The following is a 26,665-nucleotide window of genomic DNA, read 5'->3' on the forward strand; positions in this document are numbered from 1 at the left end:
CCATTCGACAACTCCGGCGGTGACCCCCCAGCCGCCGAGTCTACGCACCCCTTTGACGATGCTTACCTTGCCCCTGACTCCTTCTCCAACTTTGAGTCAACTGCCGCCGACTCTCCGCCGCCTGTCTACGTCTCCACTGGAGCGTTTTCCTCCGATCCGGCGGATTACTCCCCGGTAACTAATGATAATGGTCCGATTCTTCCTCCGCCGACGGAAATGGAGCCCGAGGAGGGTTACGCTCTCAGGGAATGGAGAAGGTAAAGTCTTTAATTGCTTTTTATCTTTTGCTTCTCTGGGAATAATCTTACGGTATAGGTTAATTGATGTTTGATCTGTCAGAAGCTGATGTGTTTGATGAAGTAAAAGTGTTATGCGTGTTTTCCAGTTGAAGTTCATAGGACGCTACTTGTTTTGCAAGTTTTTTGGATGTGTAGTAAATTGCTGAAATTTCCCTAAATTAATGGGTCCGAGTGGGTGGGAAATTGAAGCAAGTACTCATTTGCATCCATTTACGAAAGAGGTGAAAATTAAATTATCAGTTGATAAACTGTTTGCATGCACTACACTGCCCCGTTTTTGCTTAAATTCATTCGACTTCAACATGATGCGTACATATCCAGAAGGCTTCGGTTTTACTCGAACCTTGTCAAAGATTATCAGTGTCACCAAGTCCGGACAATCTAAAAGTTCCTGTCTCAATTAATTAATCGCTGTAATAAGCCCAAACTTTAGTCAATTTCTGGTAATAACACTTCACTGGAGAAAATAATTGATTTGGAGGCCAAATATTGGAGTACAAAAGAAATTTAAAAAAAAAAAAAGAAAAAACAGGGAATCTGAGAAGAAAATTTTGATGCCAACAATAAAAGATATTTGGATTAGATCTTAAATTCCACAGCAGTGATTAAGAAGAAAATTAACTGTGGTAAAAAGTTAATTAGTTGTGAAAATATCAAAAGCCCTCCTGCACTATTGAATGTCACACAGCTACGCGAAGAAAGGGGAGATCTGGGTTAGTGATGGAGGGCTATGAAGATTAATTCGGTGGCAGTGGCAGTGACAGCAGCAGCAGCAATGGCAGTGAGGGGCAAGGTTCACGAAGTGGGGATTGTCAGGGCGTTACTAAGTGGCTTTCCTGGAATTGGAATCATGTGGGCTAGGGGAGTGAGATATCTTGTATTCTTGCACTAAATATGCTTGCTCAAAAGTTAGAAAAGTTTATCTAAGTTAGTTGTATGACTCATTTTGACCAAATTATGATGGATTTGAGGAGGTCATCCGTATTAGATATAAAATAATTGGATCCTGTTAACCTGATTATAATACAATTTTTTTGGTTTTTGGTTTTTACATTTTTGTTGTTGTTGTTGTTGTGGATGGGGTGGGTGGTTTAATTGATTTCATGAATTCCTTGTACTTTTGCATCCACTATTTCTTTTTATTTGATTGTATTTTCGGCGATGGTGCATGGCATCTTATTATGCTTTAGTGCTTGTTCTTTTCTGGGATTTAGTTGCCATTTAATTTGCTGATGAGAGTTTGTTTGCTATTTATGCAAGTGCGTACTGCAGATGAATGACAATGATATTAAAGAACACTTTTTTCTGTTTACGGATATTCGTAGTTGATATGAGTTTCATTTTAAACAGACAGAACACAATTCGACTAGAGGAGAAAGAGAAGAGAGAGAAAGAACTATTAAGCCAAATCATTATTGAAGCTGATGAGTACAAAGTTGAATTTCACAGAAAGCAGCTGGCCACCGTTGAAACCAACAAAGTAACCAACAGGGAGAAAGAGAAGGTGAGAATGTTCTTTAGATGAACAGTTTGCATGTTAAAGTGTGTTCATTTTTCTTCTCTAGCATCTGTTTCAATTAACCTGAAGCTTGGTAGTCAGGTTGGTTGAAAGTACTCATTATTTTACATTCTGCTGGCCCATTTATTGACTCACCTATGCTTCTGCTTTTGGCAAATTCTTTTCATGTTCTACTTTTGGGAAGTCTCACTGCAACATTCACAATCATTTTGAACTTTGAAGACATCTGAGTTTCAGTACTTCACTATTCATCTTTGTGGCCATTTGAGCGCAGAACTCTCAGTTCTACTTTCTACAAATAGTTCAACTTGAAAGAGAGAACACATTCAAAAGGGACAAGTTTGTGCATGACTGATTTTCATTATGAGTGGTAGATTTTCCTTCATATCCGAACGAACACGAGCCTAATCCCTTTTCTTTCCTAAGGTGAATGATTGAAAGTTATATCAAATGAGTTTAAACAATACTCATGTCAGGTATTTGTTGCTGGCCAAGAGAAATTCCATGCCGAAGCTGACAAGGATTACTGGAAATCAATAGCAGAGCTAATTCCTAAGGAAGTTCCGTCAATAGAGAAGAGGAAAAGTAAGAAGGAGCAGGAGAAGAAGCCTTCAATAGCTGTCGTTCAAGGGCCGAAACCTGGAAAACCTACTGATTTAACTAGGATGAGGCAGATCCTCATAAAGCTCAAGCACAATACGCCTGCCCACCTGAAACCATCTCCACCGCCCGCCCCAGATGCCAACACTTCCGTTGCACCGAAGGCTGCTGCTGCTGCTGTGGCAGTGTCAACCGAGGCTGTTGCTGTGGCATAATTGTAGTTGCTTTTGCGCATTTATATATATATTTGTATAATGTATTTTATGGAGCTTCTATATACTTGCCCACTTGCCCCAAACCATTGTAGATCTATAAAGATGTTACACCTCTAGACTCCGAAAGTGATTTATTCTGCTCATTGTGGGTTTATATTTTTGTTGTGATAAATATTAGGAAATATTACTATGACTCTTCTTAAATTAAGCATTATAATTCTCAAAGGTGGTCTGAAATACCTGACATCTTAGAGAGTATTTTATACAATTATTATTAAATATTAACATTATTCATGTTGAATTTAGGGTAAATTATTCTAGTCTTTTCTAAAGTTTATCATAGTTACAATTATTTTTTCCTGGTTTGAAAAATTATAAATAAGTTTAGTATTAATAATTATTTAAAAAATGTTCTCTTGTGATAATTCATTCTAAATGTATTTATTAGACGAATGTTAATTTTAAAAGGAAATTTGTAATTATTTAAATAACATGAATTATTAGAATTTTAATAAATTTTAAGAGAGTCTGTCGTAAATTACTCTTGAATTTGTAATTATAACATATATGGTTTTTGAGATATTGCTAATGCAAATATTAGTGTTTTTCTCTTAATTAAAATAAAGAGGATTATATCTTAAAACATTCAATAAAATGAGACCTTTAATTTAAATGAACGAAACTTTCAATCAGCCAATTAAACCATGCACTTCACTTGTGGTTCTGTATATGGTTGATTGCTGTAAGTTCCCTTCCTTGTTGCGTTCAGGGGTCTGAATATTCTAAAGGGTAGATTCGTGCATTGAATGATAAAGGCATGTAAATGAGCTTGGTTAATTTGTTCTAAAGAATGCTTTGTTTGTTTCACTGTATGTTTCTGAATTCTAATCACCAATTTTACTTGTTTCCTTAGCATCTGTGGACTTGGAAGCTATCCATGTTGTCAAGGGGTGTCTATTGGATTTATAGTTCCTCCAGGAAAGGTAAGAAAAGAAAACATCTTACAAAATATTGACTGGATTTATGTAGTTTTGTGTCTCGTATAGGGCTGAAAATTAATTCAAACTACTCAATACTTGATTGAATTTGATCGATAAAACTTCATTTTCAACTTTTTAAACTTAATAAATCAAACTTGAATACAAAATGTTGTACGATGAACTTTCAAATTCAATTCGACTAGTGTAAAAACAATAAAAATATATTTTAAAATATCAAACCAATTGAACTAAATTTATATTTAATCCAATTAAAATGTATTTAAGCTTGATTAAAGCAATATACGACTCGACTCGAATCATTTACGGCCCAGGTCTCAAATGAAATGATATGTGCAGTTGCCATAAGTTCCTTGGTTATTAGTGAATCAGCCCGACATGCCATGTTCTGGTTGCTCAATTTTTGTTCTCGGTTCAATCTATAAATACATTATGTAATCTCTCAAGTATGAAATTAACACATTATGTAAAAGAAATCTTACATATCAAATCAATGTTTTCCATCTTGGTTGGTTCCTCTAGTTTGAATATCTACATAATTTAGTTACCAACACAACACATTTTTAAATAAACAATTATATCAAAACCAAACAATTTCCGGGAAAAATATAAGAGAATTACTCATTGGTATTGAATTTTGCAATTAACAGAAGAACAAACAATGAGAAACAGAGATTACATAGAAAAGTGTTCTTTCTTTTTACTCAATTCGAAAACAGAGACTCATCGATTTCAATTTTGACCACCTCACCGTCGTCGTACTTATCTTTTCTCGGAGGAAGCGGCGGTGCCGGAACCCTCGGCGGTCCTCTCCCCTTCTTCTTATCCTTCGGCCTCGCCTGTAGACACAACACATCCGCAATATTGACAGGGTCATGAAGAAATAAAATCACAACAACAGAAGAAGAAGATAGAATAAAGTAACTCACATTGCCAAACGAGTGATTGAAACGCTTCCCTCTAGCAGTTTTCTTATCTCCCCTGCCACAGTAAACTGAAAAAACCCAAATCACAAATACAGAGAGAGAGAGAGAGAGAGAGGGAGAGAGAGATGTGAGAACACACGAAGGTACGCGTGTGTGTATGTGAAAAGGTTTACTTACTGAGAGGAAGCGTCGGGGTGGAGGCGGCGGCGGAGAGTGAAGTGGCGGAAGCGGGAAGCGGAGGAGTGTGGATTACGGATTTGGAGAAGGAAAGAGAAGGGTGAAGGGTGAAGGATGGGGAAGCCATGGGAGGAGGAGCTCCAACTCCAAGCAAAAGAGAAGCCATATTGGAAATTTGGGGAAAATGAATTTGTGGCAGCTGGCGGTGGAACAAGGATTTTGCTTCGGATAAAATAAATGTGGGACTCCAACGACGACGTATCGGTTGGAGTGTAATTCCTATTATATATTTTTTTCACTTGTGAGGTTGTTTTAAGAATTGAAAAGAGGTCCTCCTATTTACTGATATTTGGATTTTCCTCTCCAGGCATTTTGCAACTTGAGAATGGGCTTGGGAGGTAGAGGAATTTAGATCATTTTTGTCACAATCGTACTTCTTCTGTATTAGGGTTCTGTTTTGTTGGAATGTAAAGCTCGACCTATTCATCACTATGCTTAGCTCCATTCCCGTTCTTGTAAGCTTGACCGATTCATCACTATGCTTAGCTCCATTCCCACTGCTACGAATCGTATTATTTCTATTACAAATTCATATTTCCATGTTATATTCAATTTAATATATAAATGACATGTTTAAAAAGTTTACGATATCCCTATATTTATACACCTGAGAATGAGATACATACATCCAGTGCAGTCCGAGATGCAATATAAATTGCCAATAGCAGATCCAATTTGGATTGTGATGTCTTCTCATTCGCATTCTAGGATTTCGCCTCTAGGGCATAGTTTATACGTCTACTGTTTATGTATCCAATACATAGATAAGAGTCATCAACTGAAAATGATAAAAAGTACAACATTTTCTTCATGGTGGCCCACCCCAAACAAAGGTTCAGGCATGTAAGCACTAAGCAGCCGTATGAGTTGTAAGATATACTGTATCATATATTGGAAAGAGAAAGAGAAACTACAAACTATCAACCATGAGAAATGAAAACCGGATGTTACCACCTTCATCAAGGTACACATTTTGCCAAGGCTCCCCATTAAGACCATCTGTCTAGTCCCTTCTTTCCCCAACACATGCCTCGACCACGGCCATGAAGGAAGCTTTTCGCCTGAAGTTCTTCCAATCTCACTAGCCTGCAGATTGGTAAAAGCCCAAGAAAATTGTGAAAGGACGGATTTCTTTTTGAGTTAAGGCATCGGCTATGGTTCTGAACTAGTACAACTGGTTTCCACCTCTTCAAGCACTCAAAAATCCATTTTGCGGTATTAGTTCAGTTTTAGGAATTTGGGGTGGTGAAGAACCATTGACCTTAGCTGGCTGTGCAGAACCTTTGTTAACAAATGCTGATTCCGCCAAGTCAATGGCCCGGGCCAGACCGGCAGCTTTGCGTTCACACTCTGTTTGCTCGTCATCTGGAAGGCTATCAGCCACGATTCCAGCTCCAGATTGGAGATGTGCGACCCATTCTCGGCGCTTGTTTCCATCTTTGTAGGAGTACATTGTGTCGTAACGGACACCAGTGGGGAACACAATCGTCCTGAGTGCCAACGCAATGTCCATATCGCCTAAAAATGATACTCCTCCAAAGCCGCCACTATATGGTCCCCTTCTTGTTGGTTCTAATTGATCAATTAGCTCCATAGCCTTCACCTGGATTATAGGGAGAAAGAAAGAAAGAACCTTAGTGGGTGACGGTGAACTGAACTTTCACAAGACTTAAGAGTATAGGGTCCTGCAAAAGAGCAAACTAGGCACCAATACAAATAGGTGAACTTGTAAATTTCAAAATTTTCAGAGTCTGTGTTCTACTGCTAATAAGCAATATAAACATTCTTTCAAAATTGATCGGCATCCGATAATGTTAGATGGGTGAACTGAAATCCAAAAAAAGTAAGAACTGTTACCTTGGGTGCTCCACTAACTGTTCCAACAGGCAATGCAGCACGCAGTGCATCCCATCCCGTCAAATGATCAAGCAGTTCCCCTGTGACCTTTGAGTATAAAATATGGGGACCAAGAAGTTAGAAATATATTTAGCAAGTGATAAAACTGCTGATTGTTTGTAAGATAATTTAGCAACTATTAAACTAGTAGAAATACTTCGTAACTTCTATAAAAGAAGGTAAAAGCCAAATTCCATCATAAGACGGAGCAGAGAAAAGCAACAATGTTTTCTGATGAAACTAGAACACGGCCATGCCACATCAATCATCATTCAAAATGAGAGTTGTGAGATGGCAAATGATCTTCTGGATCAATTTAACTCAAATTAATACTACAAATATGTTCTTACTGTAGAGCTGATGTGCATGACATGGGAATATCGTTCAACAGTCATGAGCTTTTCCACTTTGACAGAACCAGATTTCGAGACCTGTATCAAGGACCCAAAAGTATAGCCATTAAAATTAATCTATAAGACATTGCATATACTGAAGAAACTGATTTACAGACAAAGTTGAAAGAAGGAGGGAATTGATGACAAACCAAAACTGGTAAAGGGTTAATCAAGTTGTAGCAAAATGATTTCCTTGGCAAGATGTCACAACATATCGTTTTCATGTGAGATGAGGCAGTTTAACAACTTGAAGAAAATTTTGGATGATTGGTTGTGTTCATATATATGTGTTTTCAGGAGATTAGTAGTAGCCCTTTTATTGCAAAGCACGGTGAGGTCATAATGTAGATTGTATTTTGTCTTATATATTTCACAAGGAATCTACAATAAGGATGATGATTGAAGTTATTGTTACAAACAGATTATTTCTTCCTCCTTGATTAAAAAATAGAAACACGATTTAAAGCACTAACTTCCCCCCTCTTGAAGACTGAATTTGTCGTAGTCTTATCAAATTCTTTTGAATATCAGGAGGAGCATCTCAAAATTGATTGTTTGTCCAAAGCATAGATATCCTTCTATTTTCTTCAGCTTATGAGAACCTAGATCATTTCCCTGAGGAGCTAGCACCAGAGTTCTATATCCCATTTTTTTTTAAAAGAAATGTTAATACTCCAGAAATGTTCAGTTTCCTTCTCAAGGGTGGTTACATCATGAGCATTATTTATTTTTCAGATAGATACATATACACTTAAGAATGATGATATGTAAAAATAAAAATTGATTAAGAAAAAGAAGCACATACAGTACCCAAGAAATAATTGGAGTGAGCCAGTGAAGAATGGATACAGAGAGACAAAAGTTGTCCACACTTCAAGACACTGACACTGTCACATATATACTAGATGGAGAAATGTGGAAATCGTTGCAGAAGTCACTAAACTTCATCTAATATCAATCACAAAAACTTCGAGTTTTCAATCATTTCAGTTTTCCCCTTTCTGACAAAAACAAAATCCAGCAATTTATATTCAAATAACTAGCAAGTTTGCTGCCTTTCTGCATGAAATTCCTGTCTATGCTAGCTCATGCTTCAATCCATGTTACTGATCCTCAAACGGCATCATTACTAACAGAAGTGCCCCACAAATGCTCCATATTCACATTGGATAACAGAAAACAGCAGAGCAATTGTCATAAAGTCTCGAAAGTGCTAAGAAATTAGCACTGAACATTATTATGAAGGAAAAGAATACAAACCAAAGCAAATTACGAGAACAGATGTAGATATTATCCTTCAAAGTGGTTCAAAAATGTGAACAGAGTACACATGAGAAATCATATCTGCAGCAATTCACACTATAAAACCGCAGAGGAGCAAATGCATTGATTGATGGCATCATTGAAAGTACTAATATTTTCCAATTAGAGATTTATCTTAAAATGAAGATGATAAAACAATTGCATGGACAACAGAACAAGTATATAACGACACATCAAGTTCAGAAACTTCCACACTAGATTTTCTTTTGGTTCTATTTAATCACAGGAGAGTGAAGTCAGTATGACGAACCTTTCCAACATCGTTTCTGCCCAAATCAACCAGCATAATATGCTCAGCACATTGCTTTTCATCTTTTAGAAGCTTCCTCTCTAACATCTCATCCTCATGGAGTGTCTTCCCTCTTCTAGCTGTCCCAGCCAAGGGTCGATTAACAATCGTTTTCTGTCAATAACAGTAGTCATATGCAAATCTATTTGGTACTTGTCCAGAAAATACGCAAATCATGATGAAAACAATTCTTAACTGATGACATTTTAAGATGAGAAACTATGCTTTACCTTTTTGACACGAGTAAGAATTTCTGGGCTTGAAGCAACCAGAATGCAACCTCTAGCCTGACATGAAGCCAAAGAGAAGAATGACCTCTTGGCTCATTCAAACTGAGTAAGAAAATACAGTAGATGACAATCAAATAGAAGAAACTACCTGCAAATAAGCCATATATGGACTTGGATTCACAACTCTCAAAGCTCTGTATACTTCAAACGGGTCAGCAAATGTTCTTCGTTCAAAACGTTGGCTTAAGACAATCTGAAAGATATCCCCTGCCAAAATATGTTCTTTGGCCTGTATAACAGCTTTCATGTATTCCTCACTTGTCATGTTGCTCTTGTTTAAGCAGAGTCCAAAATCACGAGTGCAGAAATCAATACAACCTGGAGATAACCTTGGACTAACAAATTAAAATGAACAGACACATTAGCAAATTAATGGCATGGTTGACATTTTCGAGATGAAGGGAATACAAAATCAAACTCACGGGTCAATATCTTGCACTTTAGAAACCAATGTTTCCAACCGTTTCATTCCATCATCATAAGCCTTTTTAGCAGATGAAAATCGATCTAACCTCACCCAGTGAATGACATATGCTTTCTGAGAGAAAAATATCAGTTATTGCCCACTGATGAATTCAATGACAAACGAGTAAGAATGAAAGAATGGGACAATACATGCTGACAACAGAAGCTACAGAAGAGGAACAAAGGTAGAGCACGAGAGAGATGTCAGAATTCCATTTCTTAGGACCAACTTCAAACAAGATGAAGTCATAAAATCATTATGCAAGGAACGATTTGTGTACATGCTAAATCATGCATTCAATTATATACATGTACTGGCAGTAGGTATAAGCTGCAAAATGTTGATTTATCGATTTCTCCGACATTTTTTGTGATTTCTATCAGCACTTTGGAGGCACAAAATTAGGAGGTTAGAAGTTTTGCTTTTTGTATGTTGGGAAAAATATAATGATAAAAACCCACAATTTATATTTATATCATATTCATTTTGGGTAGGCCAATTGTACCTTGTCTACATGATCAAAAACGATTACATCATCATACAGTCCAAGATGAATGTCAGCCAGGTTCCTATCATCTTTTGGTGCACTAGAGAATGGCAACTTTTTCTTCTCTACATAGCGAACTGTATCATATGAGAAAAAACCAACCCATCCACCTGTTAAAAAGGTAAGAAATTTGTGAGTAGCTGCAGTTTTGTAACATTTATAGACCAAAATACAACTCATGGAAGAAAATGCTTGACCTCTAGATTCACTAATACCTACAGGCAATCAAGACGGTCAGAAATAACAAATGTTTTTTAGTCAATTTTGTACTTTCCCTTCCACTCGACAACTTCAATTGCAAAAGAAAAGATAGCATATGTATCAGATATCTTCCTGAGAAAGCCCCAGAAATGAAATGATACTCTATGTAGATCATTGTGACGGCATGAGCCCAAGACATGAGGTACGTTTAAGTCCCCCATATCATTACAATTTTTCATTAATGAAACATGTAATTATCATCACCAACATATTCTTTATTGCAGTTATTACTGCAACTATTCATCAGAATCATTTAATGGATCTTATGCTTGTTTAATTATATCAGGTATATACCGTACAAACAGGATCAATCTCTGTTTAGATTTGGCCTTCATGAATTTATATTGCATCATCTGCCCACTGAGAAAAGGTAATTCTTAATTTTTTTCATATCAATGCATATGCATAGAGACGCTAATAAGAACAATGAAATGTATTAATATCAGCAAGTATGAACAAGATCAGTTTATGGACACCAATTCTCACCACAAAATGCATCTGGAAGATCTTGAATTTGTTGCGGCCTCCAACCTTCTGAAATGTCTTTTGGAATTGTCATTGGATCCTCTACTAACTTCTCAATTATTTTTCCTGAGTCATGGTCCAGAATTGTAACCTTATTCTCTTTTGCTACAACTTCCACTGCCGGTTGTGCCCCAACAACACTGTATCGACCCTAAAGAAGAAGTAACACTGAAACTCAAGCGATGAATCTATAATCATTCATAAATATCCATGTTGGATGCAATAAAGATGAAATAATAATCATGATAGAAGTCCTTACAACACTTGATGCACGAAAGCCAGGTTCTACAGATTCAAAAAGGAAGCTTGGAGCGTCTCTATCATCTTCTTTAACCAAGCATCGGTAGGCTAGCACTGGCGTCAAATGATCCGAGAATATGCACTTGTATAAAGGAATTAAATTACCGTTTTGTGAAGCTTCCAGAAATCTCTTCTCATCCATCTCTGCCATGAAAATTTTAAAAATTACTATTTTTCAAAAAAAAAAAAAATAAACAAAAGAAGAAGAAGAAGAAGAAAGGAAGAAAAACGGAAGGGAAACCGACATTTACAACAAATCGTCATCATCAACAGAAACTGCTGCTTAACTTCCAACAGAGAACAACTCCATACTAAAGAACTCTTCGGTAAACGCAAAACATAAATTAAACTAAGTACCAGCAAGTTGAATTTATTCCAAACTCTTCCAACTCTTCATCGTGCAAAAAATAAAAAGTAAATTAACGCTCCGCGTTCAAATAGATTACACACACGAATATATCTATTACAGCTAATCAAGTGCACCAAACATGTAAAACATCTTAATGCAGCAGTATAACTAGACTAAGAGATGCAGACCTAGAGAAGGAGATTTCAGAGCTCTGCACCGGAATGTACGAAGCCGAAATTTAACAGAGGAGCTCCAGTTTCTGGCGAAAATGCCGGATACCGACGCCGAAGATACACTCCGTGTCGTCGGAAATGGCCGCTGAGAGAACGTTAAAGCTTGCATTTGCATTGCAATCACTCTGAAAACACCCACTCAGTTTTCGTCAGTTTGTGTGTGGGTGTGTGTGGAGAGTATAGAGAGAGAGAGAGAGAGAAGAAAAAAGAAATCTGGTGGAGAGAGACGGTGTGCTGAACGTAATAAACGTGCCCTACAATTTATACAGTAAACGTGTTTTCTCTCATTAATTACAACATGCTCATCTCATCTGTGAGGAGTTATTGAGAGCACCTCTTTGTAGTTGGCGCTTTCAAATTTCACTGTTTCAACTCTCAACCAGACGCCGTCTTCAATTTTATAGTTTCTATAGATGAGATTTTCCATCATTTATATTTATTTAAAAATGAATTCAGAATCCGTCCAGAAAAGGCAAATCAAATAAGGCAGACCTACTCAAATTTCGATATATCAATCCTAAATTGGTATACCAAATACTGAAAAATTACTTGGTTTGATTTCATAAATTATTGACTTTCTTAATAAATTCAATTGGATAAGATAGCGAGTTAAAATTTTCTTAAATAGATAAACATCATTTTTACTTTTGTACATGGGCTATTTAATTTTGATAATATTTGCTTTTCATCATCTGATCGATTGATTATAAATTCGTCTATAGTGGTGTGTATATATATATATATTTTTTGAATAAGAAGCTATATCGATGTTTGGTTTCATATTTTCATATTTTTTAAGATAAAGATAAAACACACTCAAATATTTATTTTTGTATTTTTACACTTTATCTGTGTGTTTTTTTATTTTTCAACTTCTATATAATATATATATATATATACATTTATATATATAATATAAAAAAATATGATTTGATAATAAATAATAATTTTTGTCTCCCAAAAATACAGCATTAGACATACAAAATTTATATATATACATATTTATATATAACAGAGATATGATTTGACAATGAACAGTGATTTTTGTCTTCAAAATTCAATATTAAACCCACACCACTTATTTTAAAATATTTTAAATTATCTCAAAACACTAATCCAACATAACGTCTATCTTCAACACACTCTTACTTATCTCTATTTTTATCTCTCTATACTCAAAATACAAAATAAAATACTCAAAACACTAATTTGATAATTATGGATATGTTTTATAAAATAAACCTCCAAACAAAGCTTGGAGGCAGCAAGAAAGGAAAACTCCAATGTGGCAATGACCACTGCATCAGTTCAAGTTTAAGTTGGATATATAATTTTGATATGTTATTTTAATGACAAAGTGGACATGAGATAAGTCAAGGACACAACTTCTCACATTACCATTTATGTCCAACGCACATTTGATAAGTCGTGTCCACAACTTATCAAATGTGATCTTCTGTCTAGAGCATATCTCATAAGCCGTGGACATGGTTTATCTATGCATGACAATTTTTCTGATGTGGTTCACTATCCTACTTAAGTAACTTTTCGTAACCACCAATTAATAATACATGATATATTCTTTTATGGAGAAAAAGTGTGAAAAGAATAATGGTTTTTAACGGGTTTTCTTTTAAAGACGAAATTGAGGATTGAATTCCTTGAAATCTTTATAAGAAGACACACCGTCAGTTTAATTGCACGAGATTTTAAAAGAATCAAATATCAATTTTCTCATAGTTTTTCTATTTTCTTTATAAATTTGCACTTGAATCAATGTCTAGAGGTAAGAATTCTAAAGTTTTTTTTGCTTCCACCCTTAACAATCTAACATATACAGATGTAACTACTACATATATGTTATATATGAATTTTGACAATAATTATGTCGGAATATATTGATATTTGATGAATTTATGTTTTGGCCATGTTATTATCTACATCATATTTATTATGCCTGCGGGCTAATTCCATACAAAACCAAACAAAGCAAAAATGCGGACTTTGGAAGCCCACATGAACTGGGCTTGGGCGTGATAAAAATCCCAATCCGATTCACAACAGCAGCGCCGCCTGCATTCTCGACAAAATTCATCGTCTTTACCAAGTTTATGCATTTTTTTCTAACCCATAAAATTATAAAAAAAAACAAATCGAGTCATGGAGAAAACCGCCATCGTCCAGAAATCTAGAAAGATTAGCCAAACAAACACTCAAAATACGTTGTGCAATTCCCAGACTATTATTGAGTTAGTTGCGCCGTGAAGACGAGAGAGGGTTGCAGTTGCTTGCCTTGTAGAGAGAGAATTGAAAAGCGAGACCAACATTGTCTAATTTTTTTATTTTTATTTTTTATAGCTTATGATTCATCTCGTAATTTACTACTTATATGTAAGAAAAAAAAAATTAATTCAATACATTAATAATTTAAATTAACAAATACGTTTAAATGAAATAAAGAAACAATAAACTACTATACATGTAGGCATATACCCACATGTGTAAGCCAACTCACAACCTTTTTTTTGTTGTGAAACTTCAATTTTACTAATTAAGTAATAACTCATTGACACTAAAATATATTTTTTTTCTTAAAAATAGTAAAATGTGCTTGAAATATATTATTTAATAATCAATATTTTGATAAGTATATCTTAGTAATAAAATAATGAAATCAGTTGGTCTGATTATATTTGAAATTAATTAGGAATATAAAATATTGATTATTGGGATTTCTTTTACTAGTAATGATAAATAATTATTATAATAATTCATCTCAATACATTGACGTTGAGTAAAACCAACATTCACATAAAAATAAAACAACTAATACATTTAACGGAATTCAAATACTTGACCTCAAACTTGTTCATATACCTCACCCTTGAACGAAATTATTGCTGAAAGACGTAATCTGTTATTCCCTTATAAATCTAATTATCTAAATCTCATTAATATTGTTTCCAGGGTAATACTTTTCACTCAAATCTCATCATGTTGTAGTTCCTTCTGTGTTGTTTTTTACTTTTACTTTTTTCCTACTGTTCGTTTACTTTTAAAGCATAAAGTCGTGAATAGCAATGGTCCCTGAAAGCATCATACGGTTGATCTATTAGAATCGTGTTCAAGCACAATGAAGGTCTGTTTCTATGCGGGTGGAAATCCTGACGACAGAAAAAGTAACAAGACTTGAACAAAGTAAAACCTTCATTTAAAAATTTAAAGTTACATAACACCATTCATTAATCACATGCCTCAACTCATGCATCACTTACACGTAACAATGTCCAAAACTTCTGCACTTGATACACATTGATAGTACTATTGGGGAACTGTAATTAAGGATGTTGGTATACACCTTGAGAAATAAATCCCATGCCTGAAATCAGCAATCCAAAGTAAATAAAAAATTGGATCATATACTATACAGAACCGGCATTAAACACCTCCGATTTTTGGGTGCCGGGCAGTTGGGAGTTTAGGCTTGTCTATAGATGATTTGGAACAAAAATGAATAGCACATCGAGCAAATTCAGTTCCCAATACACCCAAATCAAAGGACAAAAACTATGAATATAAACATAAATAAGATTAGAACAAGAAACAGTTTGATCATCAACCACCTGTTCGATGATATTCGATTCAAGTATTTCAGCAATGCGTTGCTAGCACCTTCAACGTTTGCCAGTGACTCATCCATGTTGTCATCAATCCTGCTCATTTCAATCCAGAAAGTTGGGGTCAGGAACATCAGAACACAAAACAAAAAGGGAAATGAACAAGGAAAATTGGCAAACAGGGAATCTTCACTTTTAGCGTGTGCAGGTCTTAATTTAAATTAATACCTGAGATGCTAATCAAATGGAACTTCTTAGGTTATACATGGGAAAATGTCAAATTTTACCTGATAGCCAGCTCTCCTTGGTGTGCAACCATGGTGGCCAAATGTGTGAAAATCCCACTGAGTTCTGAAATTGTCGATTCCACACTTTGAAGAGCAACCGTCCGACCCCGAGAGATGCTTTCTTGCTGTGGAACCACCTGCTGCAACATGGATGCTTCCATGTGAGGGGATGGAGTGCCATCCGTTCCCATTCTTCGTCTACACAGAATATTTATTTTAAGGAAGGAGGAAATTATAGGAAACTATGTACAAGTATATTATACATGACCAAATACAGTTCAAGAGCAATTTCAAAGATAATACATATATGTCGAATGGCCAAGAAATATTCAGGATCCATTAACATATGAAACTTAAAAATTAATATTTGGCTCTTGCTGGGGCAAGCTAAAGTCCAGTTCATCTATGTTGTGAACTCAAGTTAACACCTTCTCTGATTGTTTTCCACTTTACTTGTGTTGTTCATATTACAGTCGTGTTGCTGACTATCATTTTCTAATGGAATACTCCACACGAATAATTTGTATTGATTGTGGTGGCACACCCAATATGTGCTTAAATGTATTTTATGTCAAACTTAAAAAACATACCTTAGTTGGTTGCCAATTTGAATTCCGTTTCCTAGTGACCTGACATCAGAAGAGTAGAGAATAAGGAAAAAATATAGATGGCACATATTTATCTACAAAACCAAAACATATATTGTAGAACGTATATCACAAAAGAATTGGAGGGTGAATAATAGATAGTATTTCAATGCATTAATGGCATTCTCATTATGTTTATGCCGCCATTGGAATCAACAAAGTCATGTGTGTCTCAATAGACCCTCTCAGCACATGTATTCCATTCAAATTAAAACAAATGGCTTCCTCTTTGTCCCCAAAATTAGCAAATTGGAGTTACAAATAATAGATATGTTACTCAAACAAAGAAAATGAATGTCAGACAGACAAATCATAGATGCAAATACGAACAGAGTTATGCTTGGATTACAAGGTAGAAACTACCTGATCCAGATAGCTGACTGAACTATTCTCTATTGACAAAAATACGGCGGATAAAATAGGGGAAAGGTGGGGCACACTATACCAATCAAGTGTATAGGGCACACTATACCAATCAAGTGTATAGCTCGGTGGAAAATTAAGCAAAAAAGGGTCAGACAACAAAACATTGTCTGCCAGAATATGTGCTGCGTTAATATAGTCATTATCTTTTGTTATAATATAATTGTCCAACAAATACAACATCAATATCTGCAATGGACCAGCCAATAAGAATTTACACTGATGACTGTAGATTTCTTTCAGCCAAGCTCGACCAAGGGGGTGGTTCTGTCACACTATTAGGAGGCTCCTTTAAAGGGTTCTCTCTTGAGACAACTGTGGAAAATAACTGTTTCCGATTCTCATGAGCCTTGATGTTCTGTGGGAAAGATAAGTTGATTAGGAAAAAGATTCCACTTTTTCTGCTCACCGGAGAAAGAATACAGCACCAGTTATAGGAGATGTACCTTTGTTCGAGTAGTCAAGACATCCTGGAAATGCTTAGTCACATTCATTAATCTGTTCTTCAGATCATCACAAACAGTAGTCAAGTGAACCACTCTATCCCCTGAATAATTTCCATCAGCAATTTCCATGTTTTGGAGGGTTTGCAAATCAGAAATAGCCACATTAAGCCCCGTGATATCATTTTTAATCAAGGCAGTTAGTTCTTCATTTTCCTTGCTCCGATCATCAAAAATAGATGACCTTTTGGTTACTGTTCACCCATGAGAATATGCATTAGAAACCTCAGAACAGCATGATAAAGCTACAGGAATGATCTAACATTAAAGGAATTTCATTACTATGACAGAGTGCAGTATCTCTTTTGAAGGTGACAACAAGCAATATACAAAATATAATGAGCATCAGAAGCCGGTACATGTTTCTTTTGTCAAAAATTATTAAAAAAAACATATAATATAATAAAAACAACAAAGCGTGAAAAGTTGATATATGACATCATGGACCTCTATGCAAGCAAAAGAAAGTAGAATGATTCTCATGGAATCAGAAGGTCCAAGACCCTACATCTAGTAGTGGAACTACAAATAAAAATTACCAAGCAAAAAAAACATATGACCAAAAGGAGAAATATAGATGAATCGTAGTTTCACAAAGCTTAAATATGATTAAGCATAACAGAGACCAAGTTGAAAGACAAAAATAACTGAAGGAGTTGAACATTTAGTTCAGTAAGACTGCAATTCTGGGATTGTAAATCTGTATAGTCATTCTTATATGAGATGATCAGACAAATCCGAAGCATAAAGTTATCCTTTTTATCCATCAATCAACTGATATGAATTAGAAAACCCTGTTCGTATCGCGCAAATCACACCAAACTCCATCATTCGAGTCGCCATAGGAGAAATTACCGCTAATCCGAGCACGAAGATAGCTAATCAACTAAACCCAGCAAATAAAACCATAAGAGCATGAGGGTGATGGTTAGGAAAGCTTACGGTTGGATAGACGGTCGATTTTCTGCGATGTCTGGTGGATGTGAAGGCCTATTCGGGAAGCCTTCTTGTTGAATTCGGATCGATCCGGAGATACCGAAATCGGATCGTTGGACTGCGATTGGGGCGGAGGTAGTGCATTTCCTGCGACCCTCCTTAATGTATTCGACAAAGACACGAATTCTGACGTCCGATCACGGAACGTGGCGGCGGCGGCCATGGGAATGAGGTTTAGCCGGAAACAGGGAATTGGATGAGAAAAGCGTGTTTAAACCAAGTCGAAAAGCGCGAGTCATGTCATTGGGCTCTGCAGGTGTAATTCCAATTGAAACCCCCACTAGTCTTATTTAAAATAAAATAAATAAATAATCTAATATTGTTGCTTCCTGATATCGGCATCACAGTTGAGCTGCTTCTGCTTGTATCACTGTCACGACTAGCAAGAACAAGCATGGGAGGGACTGTTCATCTAATATTTTACATATCACATTTGTCTGTCAACATAAATTTATTTGTAACTATAATACCTAATAACATAAAAATAAAAAGGCAATTAGCTTATGAAAGTCTCCTTTTATCCCTATCTGTCTATATAGATATGTATAAATAATTATGATATAACCTATTCTAATGAAAACGCATTAATACAAACTTATCAAATTAAGGAAAGACCAAAATATTTACGTTTCCTTAGAAAATACATTGTTAGTTACCATAAATATTTTCAAAATGCATAAATTTTACAAACTAAATATTAATATTAAAAACCAAATTATCGTTAAACATCCAAATGTTAGTATGGGTATATTTTCACAAAAAAATTGTTTGACTTGTATTAAGTAAATAATAAGTCAATCAACGGTAAATATTAATTTTTATTTTTTATTTTTAATATCAATAAATTCAGTAAATTTTGATCAACAGATAAACCTATTTATTATATGGAAGCAAACTTTAAGAGTATTAAATATAATTTATAAAATATAGAGGGCCCACGTATAATTACATAAAACTTGGGCGGAGGAGACTGTAATTATACTAAAATAATAATTTTACCAACAATAAATATTTTAATTAAATAATAATAATAATTAATTACAACATAACATGATCAGCTGAGCCCAGTTGTAAAGCCCAATATAAAGTAACGAGCCCACAGCCATATCCCATATTTATATAAAATTTAGGTCAATTATTTATATAAAATTCCCATATCCCACATTTCACCACCCTCACAGCAGTAAAACTAGGTTTTTACCTCTCCAGCTTTTACTCCCAAATATCACCCCAGCTCTGAACTAAAGAGGTTAAAGTGACGGCACCGTCGCCGTCCGCCTTGCCTGGCCACAGCCGCTGCGTCTTGGCCCTCGTTTTGCCCGCGTCGCTCTTACATTTGTACTGTTTTTGTCAGTGTATATATAGCACTTTTAGTTGTGTCAATGGCTCCTAAGCTTTCCAAGGCCGACAAGAAGATCGCTTATGATCGGAAACTCTGTCAGTTGATCGATGATCACACTCAGATTTTGGTTGCGGCGGCGGACAACGTTGGATCGAATCAGCTGCAGAATATCAGGAAGGGTTTGAGAGGGGATTCCGTGGTCCTCATGGGTAAGAATACTATGATGAAGAGGAGTATTAGAATTCACGCTGAGAAGACTGGAAACACGGATATTCTCAACCTTATTCCTCTCCTTGTTGTAAGTCTGAGGCTTGTTGTATTTGCATGTCTTTGTTATTTTTTCTTTTCATGTTGTGTTTGTAATTTATCGATGTACATGATGGTAGGCGAGAGTATGTTGTTGTCTTGAGGATAAGAGGAAAAGGATTTTGAGTATATATTTCACTGTACTGTCAGCGTTAATGAATTGTTTGCAATGCTTTCGGTATTCGATATTTGATGCTTAAAAAACGAATATGGCTATTTACAGGCTCTCTGATAAATATCAGAAATTCATGTTCATGATGTTTGCGTCGTTTTGCAGCTATTTTTTTTGTTGAATTATGAAAAGTGTGAGAAAGAGTATTAGGTTTTACGTACAATGTCTTCATTTTAATGCGAACGTGGGTGTAATCTCAATCTCCTTTTAGTTTTTATTTTGATTCTTTTGCCCTACTTGGACAGGGAAATGTTGGGTTGATCTTCACCAAGGGTGACTTGAAGGAAGTCCGTGAGGAGGTTGCAAAATACAAGGTGAATACTATATAATTGTTCACTTCTATTCGTTCTTCATGCATACTTATTCAGTTCAATTTTGTTTTTATGCTAAAAATGATGCATGATGCGTGTGTTTTTTAGTTAACGAGGTAATATGTTATGAATGCCAAAGTTGATGCCTGTTGTCTCTGTGTGTGTGTGTGTGTGTGTGTGTTTACATCAACAATATAATATTAATATTTCATGATTGCTAGCATTGATGTGCCCATCTTATTAATTGTCAACAGGTTGGAGCACCAGCTCGAGTTGGTTTGGTGGCTCCGATCGATGTCGTTGTTCCACCTGGAAACACTGGCCTAGATCCATCACAAACGTCGTTTTTCCAGGTCTTTATATATATATTGACTTGATATTTCAAGGGAGTATTTTGTTTTTCTTTTACACAGTATCTTATGGTGTCTCCTTGCAGGTTCTCAACATTCCAACCAAGATCAACAAGGGTACTGTGGAGATCATCACTCCGGTGGAGCTTATCAAGAAGGGTGAAAAAGTTGGTTCCTCTGAAGCTGCATTGCTCTCTAAACTTGGAATTAGACCCTTCTCTTACGGTTTGATTGTGCTCTCTGTTTATGAAAGTGGATCTGTTTTCAGCCCTGAGGTTCTTGATTTGACAGAAGATGACCTAGTTGAGAAGTTTGCCATGGGTGTTTCCATGGTTGCTTCATTGTCACTTGCTATCACGTACCCTACTCTTGCAGCTGCACCCCACATGTTCATTAATGCATACAAGAATCTTCTGTCTGTTGCAGTCGAAACTGACTATTCCTTCCCTCAAGCTGATAAAGTCAAGGAGTATCTTGCGGTATGTACCTGTATCCTTCTCTAGGAATTCATATTGGCAAACCCAGTAGTGAATTCTGTCATTTGGTTCGTGACACGCTCGTCTAATTACTTAATTCTATGTAAATTATCAGTGGCCGGCTCCTCCCGTTGCCGCTGCCGATTCTGGTGCTGCTCCTGCAGCTGCTGCACCGGTGGAGGAGAAGAAAGAGGAACCTGCGGAGGAGTCGGATGATGACATGGGCTTCAGCCTTTTTGATTAAGTTAAATGTTGGTTGCAATTTAGGCCTTCTTATTATGATAGCTTTAATCCGACTTGTTGAATCCTTCTGTTGATATTAGGTATAATAATTCTTAGGCTTCCACTGGCTTGAGGGTGAGCCCGTTTCAAACCATATGCTGCGCAGTTATGCATTATATCAAGTTTTCAATACATCTGGATTATAAAATCCTTCCCTTGCCAACTTATTAAGTGCATGTGAATCGTATTCAACCTTATTTTTCCTATTATATATATACATATACATATTTGCGTGGGACCAAAATTTAACAGGTAGTCAGTCCACTGGGAAGACTCGGAGTCTTGGAGGGACTTTGACATCGGACGATGTGAATGGATCCCCATGAAGATTTTGTGTGATTACTGTAAGTTCTTCAAGAAAATGTTCACTAAATCTGATCGATTCTGATTGCTGAAGAATGTAGATGGAGGATATGTTCTTCATCTTTAGGCATTTTTGGACAAAATCAAACAAATGTCGAAAAAGTCACGGACACTATGTTGGAAATTTGGAGAAAAATATAATTACTCCATGTGGAAAGGTTGGGATAATAAATTATATGAGAGAGAGAGAAAGAGCTGATTATGTTTAGTTGAGAATGATGCATGTGGTGATGAGCAGCAGCCAATAACGGTGTGAATTGGGTCTTGAGAATGTGGATAAGCCAGCGCAGCACATGGCATGAAGAAAGCAGCGCACAATGGTTGCTCCCCAGTAGAGGAAAGCAAAACAAACCATTTCACTGCATCTTTACACGCTGCAAAAGTCAACAAATTCATATAATTTACTGTAAATTCAGCGTAGGATTTGAAACAATTATAAATATTTTTTTTTATTGTTTTAAAAATTATATATACTTTTAATTTTTGAATGGAGGTTTAAAATTACTTGAAAGTGTATGAAAAACTCTAAAACATTTTAAAAAATTATTGAATTAACACATAAAAATGTTTTCAAGAACTTTTAAAATAGAAATAAAATTATTGCGGCATCACTCTCCGTCTCCCGTGAAATGGGCTTTCCCAGAGTCAAAAGAAGTTGAATAAGCGGAGGGGTGTTGTGGTGTGGATGCGGAACACATTGGAATTAGGAAAAAGCGGGATTCACGGCGATAGCGAGATCAGGCACACAGTTGATTCATGAGCGGGGTATTTTCACGCCTAATTTCGGTACTTGGGTGCACGGCATGAAGCATTTCAAGGAAAAAGCGGCTTTAGTTGTTGGAAGGCGTGATTAATGGATTAACAACGCATGTTCTTCAATTGTAACTCCATTCTCACATGGAAAACTTGTTATATTCTTGATCTGGCTTGATGTCCTCTAGATAGTTTAGATCTTGAACAAGATGACAAATTACTTAAGAAATGAGTATATATCAAGTTTTATTGGGAGAGAGACTCCCAACAAAAATGTTTTGATATTTATATTAACTTGAGTTCTGATGAAAAGATAGGACTTAATAAATGAGTCTAAAGAAAAATGTGCTACTTCATATAATTTATACCATTTACTACATCAATATCCAAAAACCCAAAAATAAATAAATTAAAATTTTATGTAGCTTGAGAAATGGGAGTGAGTTGAATTGGACAAGAAGATAGGGATTAAGGCAGAAATTGTGGAAGTGCATTGCATCAGCTTCCAACAACATTTCCTCATTTACCGTTGGCTGCAATCCTTTTCTCCCAATCCCAAATATGGCTCCCCCTTTTTCTTTTTTAAATAATTTATTTCAAGCCCGAATGCGCAAATGATTTTTTTATTCAGTTCTCTAATTTTGATACCTAAAAGATTTTAGAAATATAATTTATTAAAATCAATTAATCAATATCTGTCCAAAGATGTCTATGATAGAAACAATATATAAAATGTAGCAAGTTATTGAGTTTTCTCCGTTGAATACTTGTATATCTTCAATCAATTCCAAGATATAATTTTTAATTAAAGCCAAAGTAATTTTATAATATTTTGATTTGTTTCTCGAAAGTTTTGTGCCAATCGTACTAATTAAATAAGAAAATCTGATCTTAAAAAACTAAGAAAAGTTAGAATGAGTTGGTTTGAAATTTAATATAATTATAATTATTTTTTATTATTTAAAAATTATTATATATTTTCATAATATTTGATAAAATTATGTAATCATCATATAAAAGTTTGAAATTACTGACTTTGCCCTTCATGTACTTTTTCTTTATTTTTAAAAAATTGTAAAAATGAATAAAGTAGATGAAAAATTATAAAATTATTCACTTAGTTAATAATTTTTTTTTTAAGAAATAAGTACTAGTATAATTCTTAAGAATATTTACATCAATTCACTATGAATATAAATCATAATATAATTAAAATTAATAAATAATAAATAAAAATCTAATAAAAATTAATAAATCAAATTAATATATAAAACTATAATTAAAAGTAATAATATATTAAATAACGAAACAATTACGTCAAAACTCACAAATGTGATTGTAACTTATCCTAAAGAAAAAAATTTATACACTTAAATATTAAGAAATAGAAATGAAGAAATAGAGTTCTGGAAGAGTAGAAAAAGGGTGGGCGGGAACATAATATAATATAGTACGACGGAGGTCCAAGTTCCTAACAAAGGGCCCTATGGCTACGGCTATGGTCAATTGCAAAACTTGGACCTACTCCTTAGCCTTAGGCATATCCGTTTATGGATAAGGTTCCCTCTTCCCTTTTCAAATAATAAAAGAAATATTCTCTTTCCTCCCCAACAAAGTTCTATTAATTAATAATTTAATCCTCACCGCCGCGCTTTTGCAAATTCTTCATTCTTCCCTTCGCCTTGCCTTTCCCCTGTTCTTGTCCCCCCCCCCCCCCTCCAGAAAATTCTTCTTTTCCCTCTCTCATCTCTTCTCAAACCTGAAAATATTCAAACTCAAAATCTTTTATTCTCAAGAAATTTCTATGAAAAATGGTGGATTTGGGTTGGAAAACCAAAATGATCCCCTCTGAGTTTCCCAATAAATCACCCAAGTTTACCGGTAAGCTTCAGATTTCGATTCCGCCGCTAAAAGTTCGCGTCCCTGAATTATCGCCAGCGTCGGAGTTTTCTTGTTCCTCCTACGAGTCCTATCTCCGCCTCCCGGAGCTGAAGAAGCTATGGGAAGCCCGCGAGTTTCCCGGCTGGAAAAGCGAGCCGCTTTTGAAACCGGCTTTCATGGCCCTCGAGATCACTTTCCGCTTTATCTCCACTGTTTTGTCCGATCCGAGACCCTACGCCAACCGGCGGCAGTGGAGGCGGCGGCTCGAGGAGTTGGCGAGCAGTGAGGTCGAGATCATATCTCTGTTGTGCGAAGAGGAGGAGGAAGATACAGAAACGCGTGGGACTATTCCGGTCGTCGACCTGACTTCAGTTGGCGGCGCTGTGGCTCCAGAGAACAGCTCGGTGGAAGTGTGGAAAATGGCGGACGGCACCGTGGTGGTCAGCCAGGTCAGCGAGACGAGCTTACTGCCTCGGCTTGGGGCTTGGCCTTCGATTCGAGGAGGTTGTGAGGAAGCTCCAGTACTCCATCGAGTGCCAGATGAAGGGGTGTCCGTACACCCTTGGCTTGGGCGAGCCAAATCTAAGCGGCAAGCCCAGCATAAACTACGATCTCATCTGCAACCCGGCGGAGCTTCACGCCTTGAAGAAATGCCCCAACGACGATGTTGTGAAGAACTTCGAGAACCGGGCAGTCTACTCTGTGCATCAGATTCTAGAATCATGGATCCGCGTCGGAAAGCAGCTTCTGGAGAGAATTTCCGACGAAATCGACTCTCAATCGTACGATAGAGCAGCGAACCATTGTTGGATTTTGGAAAAAATATGGATGATTCTGAACCAGATTGAAGATTTGCATTTACTGATGGATCCTGACGATTTCTTCCGTCTCAAGAATCAACTGATGATCAAAGCAACTTCCGATTCGGAATTATTCTGTTTCAGATCACGACAACTCGTTGAGATCTCGAAATTGTCCAAGGATTTGAAGCACAGGGTGCCGGCGATTCTGGAGGTGGAGGTGGACCCCACTGGCGGACCGAGAATTCAGGACGCCGCCATGGATTTGTACCGGAAGAAGGAAGATCACTCGAAAATTCACTTGCTGCAGGCGATGCAGGCGGTGGAGGCGGCGGTGAAGCGGTTTTACTTCTGTTACAAACAACTGCTGGCGGCAGTGATGGGGAGTTTGGAGGCGAAGTGGAATAACGTTGAGTGCGGCGACTTGCTGAGTCAAATTTTTCAGGAACCGACATATTTCCCGAGCTTGGACGCCGCGAAGACGTTTCTTGGGGAGAGCTGGAACCAACAATGACGGGGGGAGATGTAGTCCGGAATGACGGCGGAGGAACGGTGGATGTGGGTTCCCGCGTCTGCCCCGCCACTCGTCTTGTTGACATATATATATATACAGATTATAATGTAGTCTGCATGGGAAGAAATTAGCGAAAAATTGAAATTTTGGTTCTAATTTTAATATTCTTTCCTCCCCCCCTCCCCCCCGAGAGTAATGTAATGTTGTTAGCCTTTTTGTTCTTGCTCAAATTTATCAAAATTTTCCCTTAGTTTTTTGGACTTACACAGCTTTTTGCCAATTTTTTTTTAAATGTTGAGGTTCTTTTTTTCTTTGTTGAAAAATATATTTTGATCGAAATTGTGTTGAAATTGCTACAATTATTTTTTTAAGGGTGTTATTGAATTGATGAAAAAAATTTAGAGAAATAATCTCAAATGAATCTACTTGTAAAAAAAATAAAATTCATCAATGTTGAACAAAATTTAGTTTAAAATTAGAATTTGAAATTTTTTAAATTTAAAAGCATTCAAATAAATTCAAATTATTTGTCTGTGAGGATCCCAAATGTCGGTATAAAATTCTAATTAAATGTATCTTTTTGGGGTAAAATGTAGACAACCCTTCAACATATGAGATCATTTGCACTTTGGCGCTCGATATATGGGACCTTTTGCACTTTGTCCCCCAATCTTTTAATATAAGCAAAATAAATAAAAAATAGAAAAAGAAATCCTAAAATTGGAGAAAAATTAATACATAATTGCAGATAAACAACTTCACATTATAAAATAAAATCAAACAAAAACATTTGAACTTTTTGCAATATCAAGTGTGTGAAAATCTTAAATCGAGTAAAAAAGTTCACAAACAAAAAATTTCAACACAACAACAAAATTAGCAGAACATTATAAAAATTAAAAAAAAAACACAGATGAAAAAATAAGAAAAACTCACGGTCGCAAATGAAGAAATTGAACTTAAAAAATCCAAAT

At 36.0% G+C, this 26,665-nt stretch overlaps 6 protein-coding genes across 7 annotated transcripts in view; 3 read left to right on the top strand and 3 right to left on the bottom strand.

Moving 5' to 3' along the window:
• Nucleotides 1-2,837, top strand: part of LOC105167059 (clathrin light chain 2) — a 3,166-nt gene extending 329 nt beyond the window's left edge. The window contains exons 2-4 of the mRNA XM_011086620.2: nucleotides 15-257; nucleotides 1,650-1,803; nucleotides 2,295-2,837. Coding sequence (XP_011084922.1) covers nucleotides 15-257; nucleotides 1,650-1,803; nucleotides 2,295-2,633 — 736 coding nt within the window. The 3' untranslated portion in view covers nucleotides 2,634-2,837. The remainder of the gene's footprint in view (nucleotides 1-14; nucleotides 258-1,649; nucleotides 1,804-2,294) is intronic.
• LOC105167060 (30S ribosomal protein S31, chloroplastic) lies at nucleotides 4,226-4,989 on the bottom strand. Its single transcript, XM_011086621.2, has 3 exons — nucleotides 4,735-4,989; nucleotides 4,561-4,625; nucleotides 4,226-4,470 (listed from the first exon to the last, which is right to left on the bottom strand). Exons 1-3 carry the CDS (start codon nucleotides 4,898-4,900, stop codon nucleotides 4,336-4,338), a joined length of 366 nt encoding a protein of 121 aa, XP_011084923.1. The 5' UTR covers nucleotides 4,901-4,989; the 3' UTR covers nucleotides 4,226-4,335.
• Nucleotides 5,446-12,018, bottom strand: LOC105167061 (anthranilate synthase alpha subunit 1, chloroplastic). The gene is made up of 11 exons (XM_020695521.1): nucleotides 11,624-12,018; nucleotides 11,046-11,230; nucleotides 10,748-10,937; nucleotides 9,959-10,110; nucleotides 9,410-9,525; nucleotides 9,076-9,322; nucleotides 8,928-8,984; nucleotides 8,659-8,811; nucleotides 7,041-7,121; nucleotides 6,652-6,738; nucleotides 5,446-6,397 (listed from the first exon to the last, which is right to left on the bottom strand). The coding sequence occupies exons 1-11, from the start codon at nucleotides 11,781-11,783 to the stop codon at nucleotides 5,984-5,986; spliced, it is 1,842 nt and encodes a 613-aa protein (XP_020551180.1). The 5' UTR covers nucleotides 11,784-12,018; the 3' UTR covers nucleotides 5,446-5,983.
• LOC105167062 (syntaxin-31) lies at nucleotides 14,858-18,428 on the bottom strand. 2 transcript variants are annotated; one of them, XM_011086624.2, is made up of 7 exons: nucleotides 18,088-18,428; nucleotides 17,089-17,339; nucleotides 16,861-17,000; nucleotides 16,163-16,201; nucleotides 15,573-15,770; nucleotides 15,292-15,381; nucleotides 14,858-15,047 (listed from the first exon to the last, which is right to left on the bottom strand). In XM_011086624.2, the coding sequence occupies exons 1-7, from the start codon at nucleotides 18,302-18,304 to the stop codon at nucleotides 14,990-14,992; spliced, it is 993 nt and encodes a 330-aa protein (XP_011084926.1). In that variant the 5' UTR covers nucleotides 18,305-18,428; the 3' UTR covers nucleotides 14,858-14,989. The 2 variants fall into 2 exon arrangements, with proteins under 2 accessions (XP_011084926.1, XP_011084925.1); XM_011086623.2 differs by lacking the exon at nucleotides 14,858-15,047 and having other exon boundaries at nucleotides 15,136-15,381; nucleotides 18,088-18,425.
• On the top strand, nucleotides 19,306-21,528 carry LOC105167064 (60S acidic ribosomal protein P0). Its single transcript, XM_011086625.2, has 5 exons — nucleotides 19,306-19,781; nucleotides 20,207-20,275; nucleotides 20,527-20,625; nucleotides 20,709-21,101; nucleotides 21,214-21,528. The coding sequence occupies exons 1-5, from the start codon at nucleotides 19,524-19,526 to the stop codon at nucleotides 21,340-21,342; spliced, it is 948 nt and encodes a 315-aa protein (XP_011084927.1). The 5' UTR covers nucleotides 19,306-19,523; the 3' UTR covers nucleotides 21,343-21,528.
• LOC105167065 (nematode resistance protein-like HSPRO2) lies at nucleotides 24,236-25,955 on the top strand. Its single transcript, XM_011086626.2, is given in 2 exon segments — nucleotides 24,236-24,871; nucleotides 24,873-25,955. Coding segments are annotated over 2 exon segments (1,383 nt in total). The 5' UTR covers nucleotides 24,236-24,307; the 3' UTR covers nucleotides 25,692-25,955.

This window comes from Sesamum indicum, linkage group LG7 (genome assembly GCF_000512975.1).
Source record: "Sesamum indicum cultivar Zhongzhi No. 13 linkage group LG7, S_indicum_v1.0, whole genome shotgun sequence".
NCBI lineage: Eukaryota > Viridiplantae > Streptophyta > Magnoliopsida > Lamiales > Pedaliaceae > Sesamum > Sesamum indicum.